The sequence below is a fragment of the Scyliorhinus torazame genome, chromosome 2 (genome assembly GCF_047496885.1).
Source record: "Scyliorhinus torazame isolate Kashiwa2021f chromosome 2, sScyTor2.1, whole genome shotgun sequence".
NCBI classification, from domain to species: domain Eukaryota; kingdom Metazoa; phylum Chordata; class Chondrichthyes; order Carcharhiniformes; family Scyliorhinidae; genus Scyliorhinus; species Scyliorhinus torazame.
In genome coordinates, this window is record NC_092708.1 from 253,709,509 (window position 1) to 253,733,119 (window position 23,611).

The 23,611-nt window shown below is 47.9% G+C and overlaps 1 protein-coding gene across 2 annotated transcripts in view; it reads right to left on the bottom strand.

The window, feature by feature from the left end:
- pacs2 (phosphofurin acidic cluster sorting protein 2) overlaps positions 1–23,611 on the bottom strand; it is a 376,820-nt gene that overhangs the window by 169,947 nt on the left and 183,262 nt on the right. For both annotated transcript variants that reach the window (XM_072486155.1, XM_072486154.1), the window contains exon 2: positions 17,618–17,705. In XM_072486155.1, the coding sequence (XP_072342256.1) occupies positions 17,618–17,705 (88 nt within the window). The remainder of the gene's footprint in view (positions 1–17,617; positions 17,706–23,611) is intronic.

Below are 23,611 nucleotides of genomic sequence, written 5' to 3' on the forward strand. Positions count from 1 at the left end.
CATTTGATAGTATACTCTGGGCATCTCTTTGCAGCTTTGGAGAGATTTGGGTTGGGGCCCAAGTTTGTGTCTTGAATGCGCCCGTTGTACAAAGCTCCGCACCAATACCACGAGCTTGGGGTACTTTCAACTAAATAGGGGTTTGAGACAGGGGTCCCCATGTCCCACCCCCTCCTCTTGTTTGCATTGATGATAGAGCCTTTGGCCATCGCTTTGATGCCGTTGGGTAAGTGGAGAGCGATAATCAGGGGAGGGGGTGGAGCATAGGGTGTCGCTATATGTCGATGGCCTTTTACTTTATGCGACAGACCAAGTCTCTACCATGGGTGTTACAATGGAACTACTGGGATGCTTTGGCTCCTTTTCAGGATGTAAGCTAAACTTTGAAAAGAGTGAGTTTTCCTTGGAGCCCCCGGAGAGGGGTGCAAATCTAGGGGTACAACCATTTTGCATGGCTGGTTCCAGCTTTAGATATCTGGGGGTTCAAGTGATTTGGGATTGAGCCTGACTTCATATAAACTGAACTATATTACTCTGGTAGATAGAGCCAAGGCCAACCTGTAAAGGTGGGATAACCTTTGCCTGTTCTGAGTAGGCAAGGTCCAGTCGATCAAGATGAGCATTTTGCCACAGTTTTCTTAATCTGTTCCAGTGTCTACCGGTTTTCCTTCCACATCTTTTTTGGGGAGGGTTGAGAAGTTGATATCCTTTATATGAGTGGACAAGATCTGGAGGATTCGTATGGCTTTTACAAAGGGAAAGACTGTCGGGGGGCTGGTGTTGCCGAAGCTGATAATTTATTACTGGGCAGCTAATGCAGAGAAGGTGTTAGGTTGGTATAGTGATCCGGGAGATACAAGGTGTTATGATATGCAGACATGCAGATAATGATATACAGACAGGCACAGCCAGGCAGCTAATGAACACAGAGAACAGGACAGGACCAATGAGCAGGCAGGACACTCAGGGGTGGTATTTCACGATAAAAGGTACGAGGCACTCACACTCTGCCTCTTTCCACTGATGAACGTCTACAGAGTGAGTCAGGGTGCATGTACAGTATCACACCACCAGCACATGGCTAAGAGCTAGTCTGGTTCAGTCAGACAGAGTAACCACACTTAGGTCAGCAGAGAGTCATGAGAATGTCGCTTTAAGAAAGCTGCTCATATTACTGCAGTGATGTCAGAGTGTGGGTGGAGCTGAGCTCTGGTTCTGCTTTGTAGTTTCACTTTGAGAAAAGCTTGGGTGTGTCTGTCTTTTTGGTTTCGTTTTTCAGTGTGTTGCAGCTGAAGTTAACCAAAGCAGCTGTATTGTTGAGTTCTCTGCCATGAAGGACTATCTCTTGATCATTTGGTGAATTCAGAAATTTAAATGTTTTCAGCAATGAATGTAAACCCTGATGTGCTTCTGTTTAAAGGTTGTTAAGTCTTTTGGATGTTAAAAGGACAGCATACAGGTTACTTAATGTTGTATTCTTTGGGGGTTATCTTTGAATTAATGGTTGCTAAGATATTCACAGTTTGTTTTAAAAAGGTTAACTTGAGTTCATAGAATAAACATTGTTTTGCTTTAAAAAAGAACTTTTCCCTTTCTGAAGTACCACACTTGTGGAGTGGGCCGTATGCTCCCCATACCACAATCTACTAAACGTTGAGGGTCAACTGAACCCCATGATACACTTTGGAGTTCTCTAAACCCTGGCCCATAACAAGAGAATCGAACTCATAGAGAACTGTGCTACTGGTTCAATAAATCAGATTGAACTAACTTCAAGGTCTGGAGTATCTTTTGGTTAAAGCTGCATCCTGTTGCAGCCTGTGTTATTCCCGAGTACATAACACAACATGCTACCAGGAGACTACTTAATCTAGGTGGTTTACCTCAGTCCGTTCCGTGACGACCAGCAAATGCATCCCGGCACCATGGAGAAGATTCAGGCTCCTCACCAGCTCAGGACCTCCGGCAATCTCAGTGCCAACTGGCGGACATTCAAGCAAAGGTTTCTGCTGTACATCGAAGCTTGAGACCTCGTGGGTACGTCTGATGCAACGAAGACCGCGCTTCTCCTCTCAACAGCGGGTGATCAAGCCACCAAACTCTTCAACTCTTTTCACTTCACCGAAGGCTAGGACAAGACAAAAGTTTCAGACCATCCTGGACAAGTTTGACAGTCACTGTGAAGTGGACACCAATGAAATCTTCGAGCGCTACATATTCAAAGAGCGTCTACAATGTAAAGATGAATCTTTCAACTCCTTCTTAACTAACCTCCGCCTGCTAGCTCTGTCCTGCAACTTTGGTGATATTGCTGACTCCATGATCAGAGACCAAATCGTTTTTGGAGCTCTCTCTGATCCTCCGAGAGAGCAGCTATTAAAAATCAAGCATATGACCCTGCCAGTCACGACTGAAACATGCACAGTGCATGAGCACACCAAAAATCGCTATGCCCAGTACAAATCGGCTGAAAATGAGAAACTTGCCTCCCACGAGGCAGTGAGTGCGCAGGCCATCTCCTTGATGCAGCGGCTCAGCATTGATGAAAGCGGCCATTTTGCATGCTTTTCCCGGGGCCCCACAAATGCGCGATGCGAAGGGGATAATGAAGCGGCCGATACCCGCACTGCTTATGTGCGACGACGCGCGGAGCGTCAGGACGTCGATGTCATGACGTACTCGAACTGCGGCAACGCCAACTTATCGAAACACTGCCCTGCAAGAGGCAGGCGATGTTTAAACTGCGGGAAGCCTGGACACTATGCAGCCTTGTGCAGGTCTGCACCACCAATCAGGGGCCAGCGCTGCCAATTCGGGCGACGGCGCGTTCAGAGTGTGCAACAACGATTACAGGATTCTGATCCTGGCAGCACAACGGATCCAGAGGAAGAATGCCTGGACTCCGCCTACTGTGTGGGCATCATTACCAAATGTGAATATGCCACATCCAACTCATCACAAATTCAATCCATCCTCGCTGTGGATTCTGCAGACGAATGGCGTGCGGTGATGCAGATCAACCACTGCTCCATCCAGTTTAAGCTGGACACAGGTGCTTCTGCCAACCTCCTCTCACAGGCAGATTTCAAACACATCAAACCCCCCCCCTCTCTCCCAGGTCCTTCCAGCAGCCTGTCGGCCCCTGGACTACAACGGAAATGCCATCACGGCACTGGGATCCTGCCATCTACTCGTCTGCAACCGGAGCACCCATGCACGGTTAAGTTTTGAAATTGTCAAGCCAGACAGGGCATCCCTACTTGGCGCGCATGCCTGCAAGCAGCTGAACCTCGTGCAGCGGGTTTACACAACAACATCCTCCAATGTGGATCTTCAGGAGGGCATTGAAAGGGTTCGTGTGTACGTGGACGACATCATCATATGGTCCACGACCCCTGAAGAGCATGTTTCCCGTTTCCAGCAGGTATTCCGTCGTGTCCATGCCAATGGCCTGAAGCTGAACAGGTCCGAATGTTGCTTTGACATGTCGACACTCAAGTTCCTAGGTGACCAGATCTCTCAGCAGGGCGTGTGCCCGGACACAGACAAGGTCAAGGCCATCGAAGCCATGAAGGACCCTGAAGGCAAGAAGACGGTGTTGCGCTTCCTGGGCATGGTCAATTTTCTGGGCAAGTTCATCCCAAACCTGGCCCCTCACACCACGGCCCTACGAAACCTGGTGAAAAAGTCCACTGCCTTTGAGTGGAAGGCCGCACATCAGGCAGAGTGGTTGGAGCTGAAAGCCAAGCTCACCACTGCACCGTCTTGGCATTTTTCGACCCAGACAGGAAGACGAAGATCTCGACAGATGCGAGCCAGGATGGTATCGGTGCGGTGCTGCTTCAACGCGATGACACTTCATCCTGGGCACCGGTAGCCTATGCATCGAGGGCCATGACGCCCACCGAAACAAGGTCTGCGCAAATAGAGAAGGAATGCCTGGGTCTTCTCACTGGCATTCTCAAGTTTCACGACTATGTCTACGGCCTAACAACATTCACTGTCAAGATGGATCATAAGCCTCTGGGCCACTTTATCCACAAGGATCTGAACGACATGACGCCTCGGTTGCAGCGCCTCCTTCTCAAACTCAGAAGGTACGACTTCGACTTAGTGTACACGCCTGGCAAGGAGCTCATCATCGCTGATGCATTGTCCCGCTCCATCACATTGCCTAGTGAACCGCTGGAAATCATCCAGCAGATTGAATCACAGGTGCAGCTGTGCACTAGCACAGTTGTCTGATGAGAAGGTGGTTCGTATCCGCGAGGAGACAGCCAAAGATCCCCTCTTGCAGCGTGTCATGCACCACCTCGCCAAATGCTGGTAGAAAGGGCAGTGCCCTCAATTTTACAATGTAAAGGACGACCTGACGGTGATTGATGGTATCCTCCTCAAGCTGGACTGGATTGTTATTCCACTCAGTCTCCAGAGCTTGGTACTCCGCCAAATCCATGAGGGACACCTGGGCTCGAGAAGTGCAGACGCAGAGCCAGGCAGGCTGTCTACTGGCCCGGTATTAGCCAGGACTTCTCGAACATGGTCCTCAACTGTGCGACCTGTCAACGCTTCCAGCCAGCGCAAAGCAAGGAGACGCTCCAGCAGCATGAAATCGAAACCTCCCCGTGGTCCAAGGTTGGCATCGACCTCTTTCCTGCGAATGGTCGTGACTACGTGTTGATTATTGACTATTTCTCCAATCACCCTGAAGTCGTGAAGCTCTCTGACCTTACATCTCGGACCGTCATCAAGGCCTGTAAGGAGACGTTCTCCAGGCATGGTATCCCACTCACTGTCATGAGTGACAATGGCCCGTGCTTCAACAGCCACGAGTGGTCTATGTTTGCCAAGTCGTACCATTTCAAACATGCCACTTCCAGCCCACACTATCCGCAGTCCAATGGGAAGGTTGAAAAAGGGGTGCACATTGTGAAACAGTTCATCTGCAAGGCCGCGGATTCTGCTTCTGACATCTGCCTCGCGCTATGTACAGGGCGACCCCACTGTCCACTGGCATGTCGCCGGCTCAACTCCTGATGAACAGGGACCTGCGGACGACACTTCCAGCCATACACTTGCCCAACCTGGATCACCTCCCGGTGCTGCAGAAGGTGCAGCAACTCCGAAACCAGCAAAAGCAGGGCTATGATGCTCATGCCACAGATTTGCCACTGTTATCCCCGGCAGACACTGTCAGGATCAAGATACCGGATGGTGGCTGGTCTGCTCCAGCTGTCGTTGTTCGACAGGCTGCGCCCCACTCGGATGTTGTACGTATGGCTGATGGTTCTGTTGTGCGACGAAACAGACGGGCACTGTGCAAAGTTGCCTGCCCGCAACCGCTTTCTTCTCCATTTCCGTCCGTTGTTTTGCCACCTCCTCATACCACAAACTACGAGGCCACCAGTCAGGCTTCCATCCCGCCTGTCAAGGCACCATCGTCCCCACCACCACCTCTCCGGTGGTCGACAAGGATCAGACGCAAGCCCCAGAGACTGGACTTATGAACATTTGTTTTGTTTGCTATGTTCTGTTTTCTCACATTAGACAGCTGTTTTCACATGTAAATACGTTCACATATGCCACTGCTTGTAAATATGTTAATATATGCCACCACATGTAAGTACGTTCCCATATGCCAACAAAACAAAAACAAAAGGGGAGATGTCATGATATGCAGACATGCAGATAATGATATACAGACAGGTAGCTAATGAACACCGAGAACAGGACATGACCAATGAGCAGGCAAGACACTCAGGGGTGGTATCTCACTATAAAAGGTACGAGGCACTCACACTCTGCCTCTTTCCACTGATGAACATCTACAGAGTGAGTCAGGGTGTATGTACAGTATCAAACCTCCGGCACGTGGCTAAGAGCTAGTCTGGTTTAGTCAGACAGAGTAACCACACTTAGGTTAGCAGAGAGTCAAACTCAATAGAAAACTGTGCTAACTGTGCTACTGGTTCAATAAATCAGATTAAACTAACTTCAAGGTCTGGAGTATATTTTTGATCTAAGCTGCATCCAGTTGCAGCCTGTGTTATCCCAGAGTACATACTGAGGTAGTATGGGCTGAGGTTAGAAACAGGAAAGGAGAGGTCACTCAGTTCGGGGTTTTCTATAGGCCTCCGAAAAGTTCCAGAGATGTAGAGGAAAGGATTGCAAAGATGATCCTGGATAGGAGCGAAGGCAACAGGGCAGTTGTTATGGAGGACTTTAACTTTCCAAATATTGACTGGAATCGCTATAGTTCGAGTACTTTAGATGGGTCCGTTTTTGTCCAATGTGTGCAGGAGGGTTTCCTGACACAGTATGTAGATAGGCCAACGAGAGGCGAGGTCATATTGGATTTGGTACTGGGAAATGAACCAGGACAGGTGTTAGATTTGGAGGTAGGTGAGCACTTTGGTGATAGTGACCACAATTCCATTACGTTTACTTCAGTGATGGAAAGGGATAGGTATATACTGCAGGGCAAGAGTTATATCTGGGGGAAAGGCAATTATGATGTGATGAGGCAAGACCTAGGATGCATCAGATGGAGAGGAAAACTGCAGGGGATGGGCACAATGGAAATGTGGAGCTTGTTCAAGGAACAGCTACTGCGTGTCCTTGATAAGTATGTACCTGTCAGGCAGGGAGGAAGTGGTCGAGCAAGGGAACCATGGTTTACTAAGGCAGTCGAAACACTTGTCAAGAGGAAGAAGGAGGCTTATGTAAAGATGAGACATGAAGGTTCAGTTAGGGCGCTCGAGAGTTACAAGTTAGCTAGGAAGGACCTAAAGAGAGAGCTAAGAAGAGCCAGGAGGGGACATGAGAAGTCTTTGGCAGGTAGGATCAAGGATAACCCGAAAGCTTTCTATAGATATGTCAGGAATAAACGAATGACTAGGGTAAGAGTAGAGTCAGTCAAGGACACTAGTGGGAAGTTGTACTTGGAGTCCGAGGAGATAGGAGAGGTGTGAAAATAGATAGGTCCCCTGGGCCGGATGGGATTTATCCTAGGATTCTCTGGGAAGCTAGGGAAGAGATTGCTGAGCCTTTGGCTTTGATATTTAAGTCATCTTTGTCTATAGGAATAGTGCCAGAAGACTGGAGGATAGCAACTGTTGTCTCCTTGTTCAAGAAGGGATGTAGAGACAACCCAGGTAACTATAGACCAGTGAGCCTTACTTCTGTTGTGGGCAAAATCTTGGAAAGGTTTATAAGAGATAGGAATCATCTGGAAAGGAATAATTTGATTAGAGATAGTCAACACGGTTTTGTGAAGGTTAGGTCGTGCCTCACAAACCTTATTGAGTTCTTTGAGAAGGTGACCAAACAGGTGGTTGAGGGTAAAGCAGTTGATGTGGTGTATATGGATTTCAGTAAAGCGTTTGATAAGGTTCCCCTTGATAAGGTAGGCTACTGCAGAAAATACGGAGGCATGGGATTCAGGGTGATTTAGCAGTTTGGATCAGAAATTGGCTAGCTGGAAGAAGACAAAGGGTGGTGGTTGATGGGAAATGTTCAGACTGGAGTCCAGTTACTAGTGATGTACCACAAGGATCTGTTTTGGGGCCACTGCTGTTTGTCATTTTTATAAATAACCTGGAGGAGGGCGTAGAAGGATGAGTGAGTAAATTTGCAGATGACACTAAAGTCGGTGGAGTTGTGGACAGTGCGGAAGGATGTTACAAGTTACAGAGGGACATAGATAAGCTGCAGCGCTGGGCTGAGAGGTAGCAAATGGAGTTTAATGCAGAAAAGTGTGAGGTGATTCATTTTGGAAGGAATAACAGGAAGACAGAGTACTGGGCTAATGGTAAGATTCTTGGCAGTGTGGATGAGCAGAGAGATCTCGGTGCCCATGTACATAAATCCCTGAAAGTTGCCACCCAGGTTGAGAGGGTTGTTAAGAAGGCGTACGGTGTGTTAGCTTTTATTTGTAGAGGGATTGAGTTTCGGAGCCATGAGGTCATGTTGCAGCTGTACAAAACTCTGGTGCGGCCGCATTTGAAGTATTGCGTGCAATTCTTGTCGCCGCATTATTGGAAGGATGTGGGAGCATTGGAAAGGGTGCAGAGGAGATTTACCAGAATGTTGCCTGGTATGGAGGGAAGATCTTATGAGGAAAGGCTGAGGGACTTGAGCCTGTTTTCGTTAGAGAGAAGGTGAAGAGGTGACTTAAGTGAGACATACAAGATGATCAGAGGATTGGATAGGGTGGACAGTGAGAGCCTTTTTCCTCAGATGGTGATGTCTAGCACAAGGGGACATGGCTTTAAATTGAGGGGAGATAGATTTAGGACAGATGTCAGAGGTAGGTTCTTTAATCTGATAGTAAGGGTGTGGAATGCCCTGCCTGCAACAGTAGTGGACTCGCCAACACTAAGGGCATTCAAATGATAGACATATGGACGATAAGGGAATAGTGTAGAAGGCTTGGGAGTGGTTTCACAGGTCGGCGCAACATCGAGGGCCGAAGGGCCTGTACTGCGCTGTAATGTTCTATGCTCTATAACACAACAAAAGGATGCAGATAGAATAGAGGTCATGTAGAGGGTCCGGTCTGGGTCATTAGTGACAGTTTTGTTCATCAACAAAGTATTTGTTAAATCATGTGGTTGTTTCCACTTTGAAGATGTGGAGACAATTTGAAGAATATTTTCAGATGAGTTCAGTGTCGAAGCAGGCTCCCATCTGTGCTAATCACCTGTTCGAGCTGGTGAGATTAGATGCCACGTTCAGGGGTGAAGGTGGCCGATTTGTTCCTGGAGGGGCGAATTTCCAGTCTATAGGAATTGACGGAAAGGTTTGGGCTCTCGAGTTCAGATTCATTCAGATATCTTCATGTTTGCAACTTTGCGAAACAAATTTTCCCCAAATTCCCCGTGGTGCCGTCAACATCTCTTATGGAGAGGGCTCTTTCATTCTGGAGGGAGGAAGCATTTCCGGTATTCATGGACAGATTGTCAGAACTATTTGAATGAGTGTAAATTGAGAGAGGAAGATACGGAGTGAGACCTTGGGTGTCATTGTGCATCAGTCGCTGAAAGTAAGCGTGCAGGTACATCAGGCAATAAAGAAGGCAAATCATAGGATCCCTACAGTGCAGTAGGAAACCATTTGGCCCATCAAGTCTGCACTGACCCTCTGAAAGAGCACACTATCTACGCCCAATCCCTCACCCTACCCCCATTGCTCTACCTACAGGCAATTTAGCATAGCAATCCCACCTAATCTGCACATCTTTGGACTGTGGGAGGGAACCGGTGCACCCGGAGGAAAACCACACAGATGCAGGAAGAACATGAAAACTCCTCAGTCACCCGAGGTGCGAATTGAACCTGGGTCCCTAGTGCTGTGAGGCAGTGCTAACCAGTGCCATCCCTCCTGTTGCCCGTCATAGCGAAAGGATTTGAGTATAAGAATAGGGATGTTTTACTACAATTGTATAGGACATTTGTGAGGCCACACCTGGAGTAGTGTGTGCAGTATTGGTGTCCTTATCTGAGGAAGAATGTTCTTACTATGGAGGGAGTGCAGCAAAGGTTTACCAGGTTGAGTCCTGGGATGGGGTGACTGTCATATGAGGAGAGACAAAGACGGCTAGGTTATATTCATTGGAGTTTAGAAGAGTTTGAGGGGACCTCATAGAAACTTTTAAAATTCTAACAGGATTAGACAGGGTAGATTCAGAAAGAATGTTCCCGATGGTGGGGAAGTCCAGAACTCGGGGTCATAGTTTGAGGATAAGGGGTAAACCTTTTAGGACTGAGGTGAGAAGAAGTTTATTCAGCCAGAGAATGGTGAATCTGTGAAATTCACTACCACAGAAAGTAGTTAAGGCCAAAACGTTACGTAATTTCAAGAAGGAGTTAGATATAGTTCTTGGGGCTAAAGGGCTGAATAAATATGGGGGGGGGGGGGGTGGGGGGGGGAAAGAGAGAGAGAGGCAGGTATTGAACTTGATTATCAGCCATGATCATAATGAATGATGGAACAGGCTCAAAGAGCCGAATGCCCTCCATTTACTTCTATTTTCTATGTATGTTTCTATCTAAGAGCAGGTCACGGGCTAGGATTCCTGTGCTTACCTCCCCAAAGCCTATCCACCATCTATAAGACATAAGTTAGGAGTGTGATGGAATATTTTTCAAAATAGGCTCAAGAAGCTAAATGGCCTCAGCCAGTTCCTATGTTTCTGTCTTCAGAGTGGCAAAGAAGCATATATTCCTCGTTACACAGGCAGGCCAACAGCTGCCAACAAGTTGTCTTAAGAACAGGGTTTAGATTAATGAGGAGGTTCTGAATAACATTTGAAACAAGAGAACCACCAGGTAATAACGGTAGTACTTGGGTAAATACTAAAAGGGAATTTGAGTTAGCATAAACCTCAACGACTGTGCCGATTAGAGCACAATTGCAGAAAACCCCATTCCCATAAAGAAAGTAAGCCAGATTAATTTTGTTCAATTGCATCAGTGTCCAAGTTTTTTCTAACCTGCAAGTAGCCTGATACACAACCAAGCCCATTGCAGTCCCAATATCCTCATACTCTCAATTTCAGCAGAGGTCACTGTACAGACAGCAGGGGTCACTGTATGTAGCAATCAAAAGCACAAACTTTGGATGATTTGCTACTCCACAATCCAGATCATTTGTATTAGCTCCACTGCTACCCTACCTGCCCTCTCAAAATTCATATTCTTCCAGTCTGATGCCACCACTCATTGCTTTAATTAGCTAAGCAATTATAGGAGAAAGGATGCAGTATATTATTATAGCACACTAGTAAACCATTAGTGGAGAGAAAATATATCTGCAGAAATTATTATTTCATACAATTTAACACTAGTATAACACTTGCCTTTGGGTTTGAATGTTCTGATCTACCACAGGATCTTTATCAACCCTAATAGTGCAGAGTGTAAACATCTAGAGTGCTGACTTTTCTCTGGGACTTTAGGCAGATGTTCCATTTACCTGTTACAAGAGTTCAGGTAGATGTAATAAATCCTTCTGCATTCTTTTGAAGATGATTAGGGAGGTTTTTGGTGCCTGCCCAACAATTTTCCCTGAATTATCAAAAACATTAATTGGCCATTTGCCTTCTGGTTTTTTGTGAAATCCTGCTTTGCAGAAAATGACTTTTGTGTTTGCCAGCATAAAATTTACTCTATTTAAAAGTAATTCACATATGTAAAAGAATTGGGACTTCTCAGAGACATGACAGGGTACTATGCAAATTGAAAATTTTCCTTTATCATATCTTCAAGTATTGCTCTTGGTCAGGGGGAGCATCAACTTGGCCAAAAGGTGAAGGTGGAAAGGAATGAAGGGCGAGCTTTTACTCTCATATTTGCAATGGCTAGCAGCTGGTTTCTGAACATATTGGCATCCCAAATAAGACCATAAGACATAGGAGCAGTATTAGGCCATTTGGACCATTGAGTTTGCCCCGCCATTCAATCATGGCTGATATTCTTCTCATCCCCATTCTCCTGCCTTGTCCCCTGAACCCCTTATTAATCAAGAACCTATCTATCTCTGTTTTAAAGACACTCAGTAATTTGGCCTCCACAGCCTTCTGCTGCAAAGAGTTCCACAGATTCACCACCCTCTGGCTGAAGAAATTCCTCCTCATCTCAGTTTTAAAGGATCGTCCCTTTATTCTGAGATTGTGTCCTCTGCTTCTAGTTTTTCCTACAAGTGGACAACTCCTCTCCACGTCCACTCTATCCAGGCCTCGCAGTATCTTGTACGTTTCAGTGAGATCCCCCTTCATCCTTCTAAACTCCAACGAGTACAGACCCAGAGTCCTACAGGGAAGGAAGTATAGTGAGGGACAGGTAGCCTGAGAGTCAGAATAGCAATACAGGGAGGATGAGGTCACTGTGGCCAAATTGTTGATCTCAGTTGTTGGAAAATGTAAAGATGAAGTATGTTGTTAAAAAGAGTGAAAGATATAGTATTGGAAGGAAAAGTCGTTCTTGTGCATCTCATAACAACTACTTCAAGAGCAGCACATGCAGTAACTTGCATCAGCCTAGAAAAGGAGTGACTATGGGAGACTAGATTGAAAACAATGGGAAGTATCGTTACAATAAAATATACTAAATTTTCTCTAATTTACTGTGCACTATAAAGGATCACATGATGTTCTCATCTGAGAAAATAGCTATTTTATGCAGAATTACATAAATCCAATGTAGCACCGTCAATATGACGCGAGGCAGGTTGAGGTAATGTCAATTGAAGGCTTTATTAAGCAGAACTTTATCCCCAGCAGCGTGGTTACAGAATGCAGCTGCTGAGGGAAATGGAGGGAAAACTGGGTTCTTATACCGGCATTTCTGGGTGGAGTCCAGTAGGTGGCAGATCCTATCAGGACCTGGCATCCCTCCACCAATAGCCTGTCGACACGTGGTGTACCGTATTACCCCTAATACATACCACCACATTCACCCCTTGTTGAAAAAGAACCCGGCGGGATGGTGGTTCGCATGGTGGTAAGGGTTTACAGAGTCGGTACTGTGCTGTAACTTTGAAAAAAACACAAAATTATCGCTTCAACTGGGCCAACGAGCCAAACAGGGTCGGCATGATGCCATAACTATAACAAGGCACAATAACTAAAAACGTTGAGAGTTAAAGTGATTCGATGAGCCGGATGGGCGCCCTGGTGGTCCTTTCCGATCGTCTCGGGCGTGGTGGCGATGGCGCAGGCTCGAGTCCTGTCGACTCTGGGAGCGTAGCGCTGTCCCCTGTGTCCTTACTCCTGGGCGGGTCTGGGAGGAGAACCGAACCCCCCAGGAAGGGGGTGGCTGCGGGATGAACCGGCAGGAGTGAGGAGGTGGTGCTTGGCGTTGGGGGGGTGTGGGTAGCTCCGGCGGGCACCAGATCTCGCAGGGAGACCGTGTCCTGTTGGCCAGCGGGGTACTCCACATAGGCGTATTGCGGGTTGGCGTGAAGGAGATGCACCCGTTCCACCAACGGATCTGACTTGTGCGCCCGCACATGTTTCCGGAGCAGAATGGGTCCCGGAGCTGCTAGCCAGGTCGGAAGTGATGTTCCAGAGGAGGACTTCCTAGGAAAGAGGAGGAGGCGCTCGTGAGGCGTTTGATTCGTGGTGGTGCACAGCAGGGACCGGATAGAGTGAAGGGCATCCGGGAGGACTTCCTGCCAGCGGGAAATTGGGAGACTCTTAGACCGAAGGGCCAGCAGGACGGCCTTCCAGACCGTTCCATTCTCCCTTTCTACCTGCCCGTTCCTCCGGGGGTTGTAACTGGTCGTCCTGCTCGAGGCTATGCCCCTGCTGAGCAGGAATTGACGCAGTTCGTCACTCATAAAGGAGGACCCCCTGTCGCTATGGATATAGTCGGGGAAACCGAACAGTGTAAAAATGGTACCGAGGGCTTTAATGACCGTGGAAGCTGTCATGTCGGGGCAGGGGATGGCGAAAGGGAAACGGGAGTATTCGTCAATGACGTTCAGGAAATACGCGTTGCGATTGGTGGAGGGGAGGGGGCCTTTGAAATCCAAACTGAGGCGTTCAAAGGGTCGAGAGGCCTTAACCAGGTGCGCTCTATCTGGCCTGAAAAAGTGCGGTTTGCACTCAGCGCAGATCTGGCAGTTTCTGGTGACTGTTCGGACGTACTCGACGGAGTAAAGGAGGTTGTGGGCCTTAAGGAAGTGGTAGAAACGAGTGACCCCCGGGTGGCAGAGGTCCTCGTGGAGGGCTTGTAGACGGTCCACTTGTACATTGGCACATGTGCCGCGAGATAGGGCATCGGATGGATCATTCAGCTTTCCGGGACGGTACAAGATCTCATAATTGAAGGTGGAGAGTTCGATCCTCCACCGCAAGATCTTGTCGTTCTTGATCTTGCCCCGCTGTGCATTATCGAACATGAAGGCAACCGACCGTTGGTCAGTGAGGAGAGTGAATCTCCTACCGGCCAGGTAATGCCTCCAGTGTCGCACAGCTTCCACTATTGCTTGTGCCTCCTTTTCCACTGAGGAGTGGCGGATTCCTGAAGCGTGGCGGGTCCGTGAGAAGGCGGCCATGGGTCTGCCTGCTTGGTTGAGGGTGGCCGCCAGAGCTACATCCGATGCGTCACTCTCGACCTGGAAGGGGAGGGACTCGTCGATGGCGCGCATCATGGCCTTTGCGATATCCGCTTTGATGCGGCTAAAGGCCTGGCATGCCTCTGTCGACAGGGGAAAAGTAGTGGACTGGATTAGCGCACGGGCCTTGTCGGCGCGGGAACCCACTGGGCGTAATAAGAAATAAGCCCAGGCAACGTTTCAGGGCTTTGGCACAGTGGGGGAGAGGGAACTCCATGAGGGGGCGCATTCGTTCAGGGTCGGGGCCTATCACTCCATTACGCACTACGTAGCCCAGGATGGCTAGACGATCGGTGCGGAACACGCATTTTTCTTTGTTGTAAGTGAGGTTCAGGGCGTGAGCGGTCTGGAGCAATTTTTGGAGATTGGCGTCGTGGTCCTGCTGGTCGTGGCCGCAAATGGTGACATTGTCGAGATACGGGAGCGTGGACCGTAAACCGTGCTGGTCAACCATTCGGTCCATCTCTCGTTGGAAGACCGAGGCTCCGTTCGTGACGCCGAATGGAACCCTTAAAAAGTGGTATAACCGCCCGTCTGCTTCAAAGGCAGTATAGTTGCGGTCACCGGGACGAATGGGGAGCTGGTGGTAGGCAGACTAGAGGTCCACGGTGGAACAGACCTTGTACTGTGCAATCCGATTGACCATGTCGGATATGCGGGGGAGAGGGTACGCATCTAGCTGAGTGTACCCGTTGATGGTCTGACTATAGACGATGACCATCCTCTGTTTCTCCCCGGTCTTAACGACTACCACCTGGGCTCTCCAGGGACTGTTGCTAGCCTGGATGATGCCTTCCTTCAGCAGCCTCTGGACTTCGGACCGGATAAATGCTCGGTCCTGGGCGCTGTACAGTCTGCTCCTTGTGGCGACGGGTTTGCAATCCGGGGTGAGGTTCGCAAACAAGGAAGGCGGTTCAACCTTGAGGGTCGCGAGGCCGCAGAAAATCAGTGGGGGTATAGGGCCACCAAATTTAAATGTTAAACTCTGGAGGTTGCATTGGAAGTCCAACCCTAGGAGTGTGGGCGCACAGAGATGGGGGAGGACATACAGCCGGTAATTTCGGAACTCCCTCCCCTGCACCGTTAGGTTAGCGATGCAGAACCCCGTGATCTGAACGGAGTGGGATCCCGCCGCCAGGAAAATTTTCTGGGTGCTTGGCCGAATTACGAGGGAACAGCGCCTTACCGTGTCCGGATGAATGAAGCTCTCCGTGCTCCCAGAGTCGATAAGACACGGCGTCTCGTAGCCATTCACTAGGACTGTAGTGGTTGCAGTCTGGGGCGTCCGGGGCCGCGACTGGTCGAGGGTCGTCGAAGCCAGGCGTGGTTGTTGAAGTTGAGCATCGTAATCAGGCAGTATGTGGCCGTCTGTGTCGGGGTCCTTCAGCCAAGATGGCGGCGTCCACGGATCGAGCGCGGTCGGGGGTGGACAAAATGGCGGTGCCCATCTCTCCCTCGTGGCGTCCGGGGTCCAAAATGGCGGCGGCCGTTGATCGCATGTGGATCACTAGGGGAGCTGGGTCTGTGGTCCCGTTTCTTCCCCGGAGATAGCGGCAACCCCGCGGGACTTGCACACCGTCGCGTAGTGGCCCTTCTTCCCGCAGCTTTTGCAGGTAGCCGCGCGGGCCGGGGCAGCGTTGCCGAGGGTGTTTCAGCTGGCCGCAAAAATAGCAGCGGGGCCCTCCCGGTTGGTCTGGTGTTTTGGACGCGCAGGTTTGCGGGGGGGGGGGGGGGGGGGGGGGGTGGTGCCGGGTGCCGGAGAGTCGACCGCAGCGGGGGTCCATGGAGCCCAAGGGGCTGTAGTGCGGTCGGGGGCGTAGGCGCGGGCGATGTGGCAAGGCCACGTCGAGGGATGCCGCCAGGGCCCGAGCTTCTGTATATCCCAGAGATTCTTTCTTCAGAAGCCTCTGGCGGATCTGGGAAGAGGCCAAACCTGCCACATACGCATCGCGGACCAGGAGCTCTGTGTGTTCACTCACTGTTACCGCCGGGCAGTTGCAGTTTCGACCCAGGATCTGCAGGACGTTATAAAACTCGTCCAGCGATTCCCCCGGAAATTGCCGTCGTGTGGCGAGCTGGTAGCGAGCAAAAACCTGGTTGGCGGGCCGGATGTAGATATCCTTCAGTGCGGCGATGGCACCGGTGAAACCGTCCTCGTCCTCGATAAGGGAGTAGACGTCAGGACTCACCCTGGAATAGAGGACCTACGTCTTTTGTTCGTCTGTCGGTGTGCCGGGGGCCGTTCGGAGGTAGCCCTCAAAGCATGCCAGCCAGTGCTTGAAAATAGATGTCGAGTTAGCTGCTTGGGGTGCGATGCGCAGGCACTCCGGGGTGATTCGGAGCTCCATGTTCCCACGTCGTTTTCTTCAATTTAAATTCTGCTTAATAAATTGTAGCACCGTCAATATGACGCGAGGCAGGTTGAGGTAATGTCAATTGAAGGCTTTATTAAGCAGAACTTTATCCCCAGCAGCGTGGTTACAGAATGCAGCTGCTGAGGGAAATGGAGGGAAAACTGGGTTCTTATACCGGCATTTCTGGGTGGAGTCCAGTAGGTGGCAGATCCTATCAGGACCTGGCATCCCTCCATCAATAGCCTGTCGACACGTGGTGTACCGTATTACCCCTAATACATACCACCACACCCAACACATGAAGTTTATAAATAAACTACAGTTGGCCCTATTAAAGAAAATTTATAGAACAGAATTAATCCAATTTTAATTGCATAGGATCATATAGAATAGAAGGTGAGGATGGGTTTTCTTTTGCTTTTTTTGAAACCCAAAAAAGATTTTGTGCAGAAATTCCATTTGCCTGATGAAATGGACAATACTAAATCTTAGACATTAAATAGTAGCATCTGGTGAGTTGAAGTGAGACAGATATTTTTTTCCACATACCGTGGTTCCTTACAAATGTGCACCAGAAACCCTTGTCCATTCTTCAATGTCTTTGTGGCTGCTTCAGTACTTACTGCATCAGATATAGGATTAGTTGAGTATTTTGCCTAAGCAGCAGTTAAATCAAGTTAAGAAAGAAAAGCAATACCTTGGTTCGGTTTTGTACATGATGCAATAGCCACACTGAAAAGGCAAAAGCAGTTGGTAACCAGGTCTGTGCACAAGGTTAAAGAACTGCATAATCTAACCAAAGCAAATTGGTGGAGCAATTCTCAAAAGACAGCGTGAACTGGATATGCATTTCTGCAGAAGCAGTGCAACATCCAAATGGATTTGATTGTAGAGCAGTGGTTCAAAATGACAGTCAGTTGCCCGATTACCTTGTAAGCATTTGAACTGCAGCTGATGTGTTCCAACCCAGGGATCGATTCCGCACTCGTAGATTAGATCAGGTTACATACATTTTGAAGTCAATTCAACCTTTGCTCAGTAATAAAGCTCCATTATTAAGTGTCAGTATTTTTTCAGGTGGGGTTTGTTCTACTTGTTCTGACACAGTGAAGTAGAAAGGACAGTGCAAAGATTAAATAGCTTACCTGCATCTTAACAGCAATAACAACTGAACTGAGTTCCTTGTCCAACTCCTTTACGACAACCAGCTTCTTTAATGTTAAACTGCACAATCTGGAAAAAAAGTACACAACATTCTCCTCAGGAAGGCAAAAGTACATGCATTGAAGCAAAAAAGAAACTCAGAACCGATTAGTACCTTGGACAGATCTTGAATTACGTATACTACCTTCTATTGTCTTCCTTAAATCACACCTTGCAACTATCCAAAGGATGCACTAACGTTAAACTTTAGCAAGGGAAGTAGCAGTGGGGAACAACACAGCCCAAATCTGCAAAGCTGTTTTGTTAAAGTAATCCATGCAGTCCACCTTTATTGTTGATTGAGAATCATGGACTGTTACGGAGCAGAAGGAGACCATTCAGTCATATGCTGCTTTTTGCAAGAACAATTTAGCCAGCCCCATTCCTGGCCCTTTCCCCACAGCCTAACATTTCTTTTACCTTCAGAAACTTCTCCAATTCTGTTTTGAAAGCCATGATTGAATTTGCTTCCATCATCCTTTCAGGCAGTGCATTCCACATAGTTGCAACTTGCTGCATAAACATGCTTTGCCTCATGTTGCCTTTAATTATTTTGCCAATCCCTCTAAATGTGCCTTGTGGTTCTCAACTCTTCCATCAATGAGAATAGTTTCTGTCCATCTATTTTGTCTCGGCCCTTCATGATTTTGAATGCCTCTATCAAACTTTCTATCAGCCTCCCCTTCTCAAAGAAAAATTCTAGCTTCTCCACTCTCTCCATGTAACAGAGTCCCTCAATCCTGGTACAATTCTCATAAATCTTTCCTGCTCATACTCTGAAGTCTTCACATTCTCCCGAAAGTGCGGTGCCCAGAATTGGACGCCCTAGTTGGAGCCCAGAAATTCATAAAGGTTCATCATGTTTTTGTGCTGCATGCCTGTCTTTATAAAATCAGGATCTCATATGCCTTTTTAATGACTTTCTCAACCTGTCCAACAATTTGCACACGTATATTCCCAGGTCTCTCTATTTCTGCACAAACGCAAAATTGTATCCATCAGCTTATATTGCACCTTTCCTCATTCTTCATACCAAAATGCATGACTTTGCATCTTACTGCCTTAAATCGTACTTGCCACACCGCACATTCCACGATGTGCTCTTGAAGTCTATCACTGCTCATCTCTCAGTTCATTACACTTCCAAGTTTTATGTCAGCCTCAGATTCTGAAATTGTGCACTGTACACCCAAGTCCAAATCATGAATACAGACCAAGAAAAGCAGTGGAAAAGAGAGAGGATCAGATGGGGGCGGCAGGCAGAGTGGGGATGGGGGGATTATTGTGGGGAATTGGGGGGGGGGGGAAACATTAGCTACACATTTGTATAGTTTTTGCAAATGTAGCAATTTTTTTTGTAGCCACTTTTCTTTAAAAAAAAATATTTTTATTAAAGTTTTGCAAAATTTTTCATAATAAACAATAGTAATAATACTAACACAACAAAATAGAGTGAACATTAACATAGTGCAGAAAGAGAATATACAATAGCAATTAACTAGACATTACCCCACACGCCTCAGTCTTTCCACACCATCCCGACAGAACACTCACCCACCTCCCCCACCCCCCCTATGGATTGCTGCTGCTGACATTTTAATTTTCCGCGGGAAAGTCGACGAGTGGTATTATGCACCCGCTCAACAGCAGCAACTCTGTACACTTGGCAATATTATTTACACATATAAGTAGGCATCTGTTTGTGGTGTTGTCCCTTGCTTCTCCCGGACGGATTTCGCTGCCGTTGTCGTCTCGTGCTCACTTCCGCTTCAGCGGCCCTCCCGTCTTTCCCGTTTTCTCTGTTCCTGTCGATGCCAAGTTTGTTAACGTTTCCCTGCCTCCCCTCTATTGTTCCCTGTCTCTTCCCTCTACACCCCGCTCCACCCGCTTCTGCACCCCCCCCCTCCTGTAGTTCGCCTTTCCCTCCTCTTAGATTTAGCTGCCCCCACCCCCCCCCCCCCCCCCCCACCCGCCCCTCTCCCGGTCTATCTCTCCCTTTCATGCTTTGGCTACTTTCCCCTGTTTCTTGGCTACCTGGCTATTTTTCTGCTTGTTTGTTGGCCACAAACAGGTCCCGGAACAATTGGGTGAATGGATCCCACGTTCTGTGGAAGCCGGGAGCTGACCCTCGGATGGCGAATTCGATTTTCTCCATTTGGAGAGATTCCGAGAGGTCAGACAGCCAGTCTGCAGCTTTGGGTGGTGCTGCTGACCGCCAGCCGAACAGGGTTCTACGGCGGGCGATCAGGGAGGCAAAGGCAAGGGCGCCTGCCCTCCTCCCCAGGAATAGATCTGGCTGGTCTGAAACCCCGAAGACTGCCACTTTCGGGCATGGCTCCACCCTGATCCCCACCACTTTGGACATTGCCTCGAAGAAGGCTGTCCAGTACTCCATAAGTCTGGGGCAGGACCAGAACATGTGGGTGTGGTTGGCCGGGCCTCCTTGGCACCGTTCACGTCTATCCTCCACCTCCGGGAAGAACATACTCATACGAGTTCTTGTTAAGTGGGCTCTATGTACCACTTTCAGTTGCGTCAGGCTGAGCCTTGCGCACGTGGAGGTGGAGTTGACCCTATGCAGTGCTTCGCTCCAGAGTCCCCACCCTATTTCGATCCCCAGGTCCTCCTCCCACTTCATTCTTGTTGCGTCCAGTACGGTGTCGGCCCCTTCTACCAGTCGGTCATACATGTCGCTTCAGTTTCCTTTATCTAGTATGCTTGCGTCCAGTAACTCTTCCAGTAGTGTGTAGCCACTTTTCTGACATCAGTTGTTTGCTCTGATTAATTATTCTTGGAGAATCAGCATTGGGCCTCCAATTTCATAATTGTTACAGTCATGCAGGAGTAATGAAAGAGACAGAACCTACATTTATACAGCACCTTTTATGATGTCCCAAATCGTTTCACAGCCAATTTTATAGTAATCTTTATTGTCACAAGTAGGCTTACATTAACACTGCAATGAAGTTATAGTGAACAGCCGCTAGTCGCCACATTCCGGCGCCTGTTCAGTTACACGGAGAGAATTCAGAATGTCCAAGTCACAGCACGTCTTTCAGGGCTTGTGGGAGGAAACCGGAGCACCCGGAGGAAACCCGCGCAGACACGGGGAAAACGTGCAAACTCCGCACAGACAGTGACCCAAGCCGGGAATCGAACCTGGGACCCTGGCATTGTGAAGCAACATTGCTAACCACTGTGCTACCGTGCTGCCCAATTAAGTACTTTTGAGTTGCAGTCACTGGTATAATGTAGGCAATGTTATCAAATGGCAGAGCAGCTTCGAGGGGTCAAATTGCAAATGGCTACTCTGTTCCTAATATGTAGGTTTGTGTGTCATTTTGAATGGATGAGATGAACTGGATGGTCACTGTCATCTATAATTATCTTACAAACAGAGGGTCAAATCATGGCTAGAGTTCGGTTTACTGTGTTACTAATTAAAGTATAAGGTAAGCAGGCTATGTGGGGTGAGATTGCGATGTCAGGAGTGCATAACGGGCTCAGTGATTCGGTAACCTGTTTTACACTGCACATGACTCTCAAGAGTCTTTTCCATTGACTTCAATCTTGTCCTTTTGTCTACTTACCTATTATTCCATTCTATATTGGTGCTTTTGTTTTGTGAGGTACTGAAATATTGTGATAAAACTGTGTTGCATAGTAGACATTGGAAATTTTTCACAGTCGTGAAAAGGAGCGATCAGCAGTGTCTTCAGACTTGCTGATCACGAAACAGATACAATTGTTTGCCATTCAGTTGCACAGACATCTGCGGGCCCAGTGACAGGAAAAGCACCTTGGTTCATGATTTCTCTCCCCGGCCCTGGCCCCAGTACCAACCCCTGGGAATCACCATTATAAATCTTTCTCCAGTCTGAAAAACAACCATTCATCATTACTCTGTTTCCTGCCACTCAGGCAACTTCAGATCCATGCTGCCATTTTCCTTTCTATTTCATGGCTTCAACTTTGCTGACAAGTCTTTTGGGTGACAGTTTATCACACCATTTTTTGGAAGTCCATGTGCACCAGAAAAACTGCATTCCCTTCAACAACCCTTTCTTTTCCTCATCATGAAACATGACATGTCTTTAAGAAATTTGTGTTGGCTTTCTTTAATTAATCAAACTTATCCAAGTGACTGTTAATTCTGATCTGGAGTATTATTTCAAAACGTTTTCCCACCAACTAAGCTAAATTGACTGGCATGGATTGACAGACGAATCAAGATTCTGGAGTCCATCAGCAGAAAGCACCAACTGTCAATTACACTCCATCTATAGTTTCAGAGACCCGTGATTGCATCTAACTCTCTACTTGGTTACAGCACAGATACATTCCAATAAAGTTTAAAGTGCCCTGTAATTTTGTAATTCTTGAATAAGGAACTTCCAAAATTGAATAACATCAGTGGATATTAATGGCATTTTATATACTGGTGCAATGATGTATGTTGCAGGAAAATTAAAAGTAACATTTCTGTTTGGGTTGAGACTTTATATATTACAACAGTGACTGCGCTTCAAAAGTACTTAATTGGCTGTAAAGCACTCTGGGAAGTCCTGACATTGTGACAGGAAGTATATAAATGTGTCTTAAATCCCTCCCAGCTGCAAAATATCCTTATAAATAGGTATTAACATTTGCAATTATCAAGGAGGGGTTCAATTTTCATCTGTACTTCCTTCAGCATCCGCAGATGCATTGTAGAATTCCTATGGTCTAGAAGGAGGCCATTCGGCCCACCAAAACTGCACCGACACTCTGAAAGAGCAACCTACCTAGACCAATTTTCCTGCCCTATCCCTGTAACCCCGCTTAACCTGCCCATTCGGACTCGAAGGGGCAATTCTTTTTAACATTGCCAATCCACCTAACCTGCACAATCCTTGGACTGTGGGAGGAAACCCACGCAGACATGTGGAGAATGTGCAAATTCCACACAGTCACCCAAGGCCAACATGCGTCCCTGGCGCTATGAGACAGTAGTGTTAACCACTGTACCACATCCCATCTGGAGACTTGTATCACCCTCAAATATACTCTAGTCTTTCTAGAACCTCCATTTTTATCAATTTTTAGCTCCTGCAGGATCACAGCTACTTCCTCTTTCACTATGACTTTGGTGGCATCCTCCATCTTGACAGATGTAAAATATCCTACAACCTCGTGTGTCAGTTTCCGTTGTGGTCTCCAATCAGTCACTTTAACCCCCACCCTCATCATTATTCTTTTACTTTTCATGTCCCTGGAGATGAGTTTTGGATTTCATGTTAGCTTTCAGTCTCCTCTTGCACTCTCTCTTTACCCCTCACATTTCCTTTTTCACTGACATCCCTTCTGAATTCAATATTCAGTCTGATTCTAACTTGTATTAACAACCTGCCATTTCTCATGCATTCTTTTTCTGCTTCATCTTCATCTGGGCAGCACGGTAGCACAGTGGTTAGCACTATTGCTTCACAGCTTCAGGGTCCCAGGTTTGATTCCCGGCTTGAGTCACTGTCTGTGTGGAGTCTGCAATTTCTCCCCATGTCTTTGTGGGTGAGGTACCCTCAATAATGACGCTGAGAGATTAAACTGTAAAGAAGGCTTTATTAGACTAATAACTATGCTACACCTAGAGACGAGAGCTGACTGCTATACAGACCATGAGGCAGCCCTTTATGTATGGCTCCCAGATGGGCGGAGCCAGAGGCGGAGTCCCCAGGGTTCCAAGCCCGGTCTTAAAGGGGACATCACCTTACATGATGACAAGGCAGTAACCGTTCATCACATTCACCCCATGTTTAAAAAAGAGTCCGGCGGGGGTGAAGTGCCATCATAGGTCCATCCGCCTCGGTGGCCGGATCGTCCTCCTCAATTCGGGCGGTGGTGCGGCGGGCACGGACGTCCCGGTTGAGGGCACATCCGGGAGCACAGTGGTCGGAGCT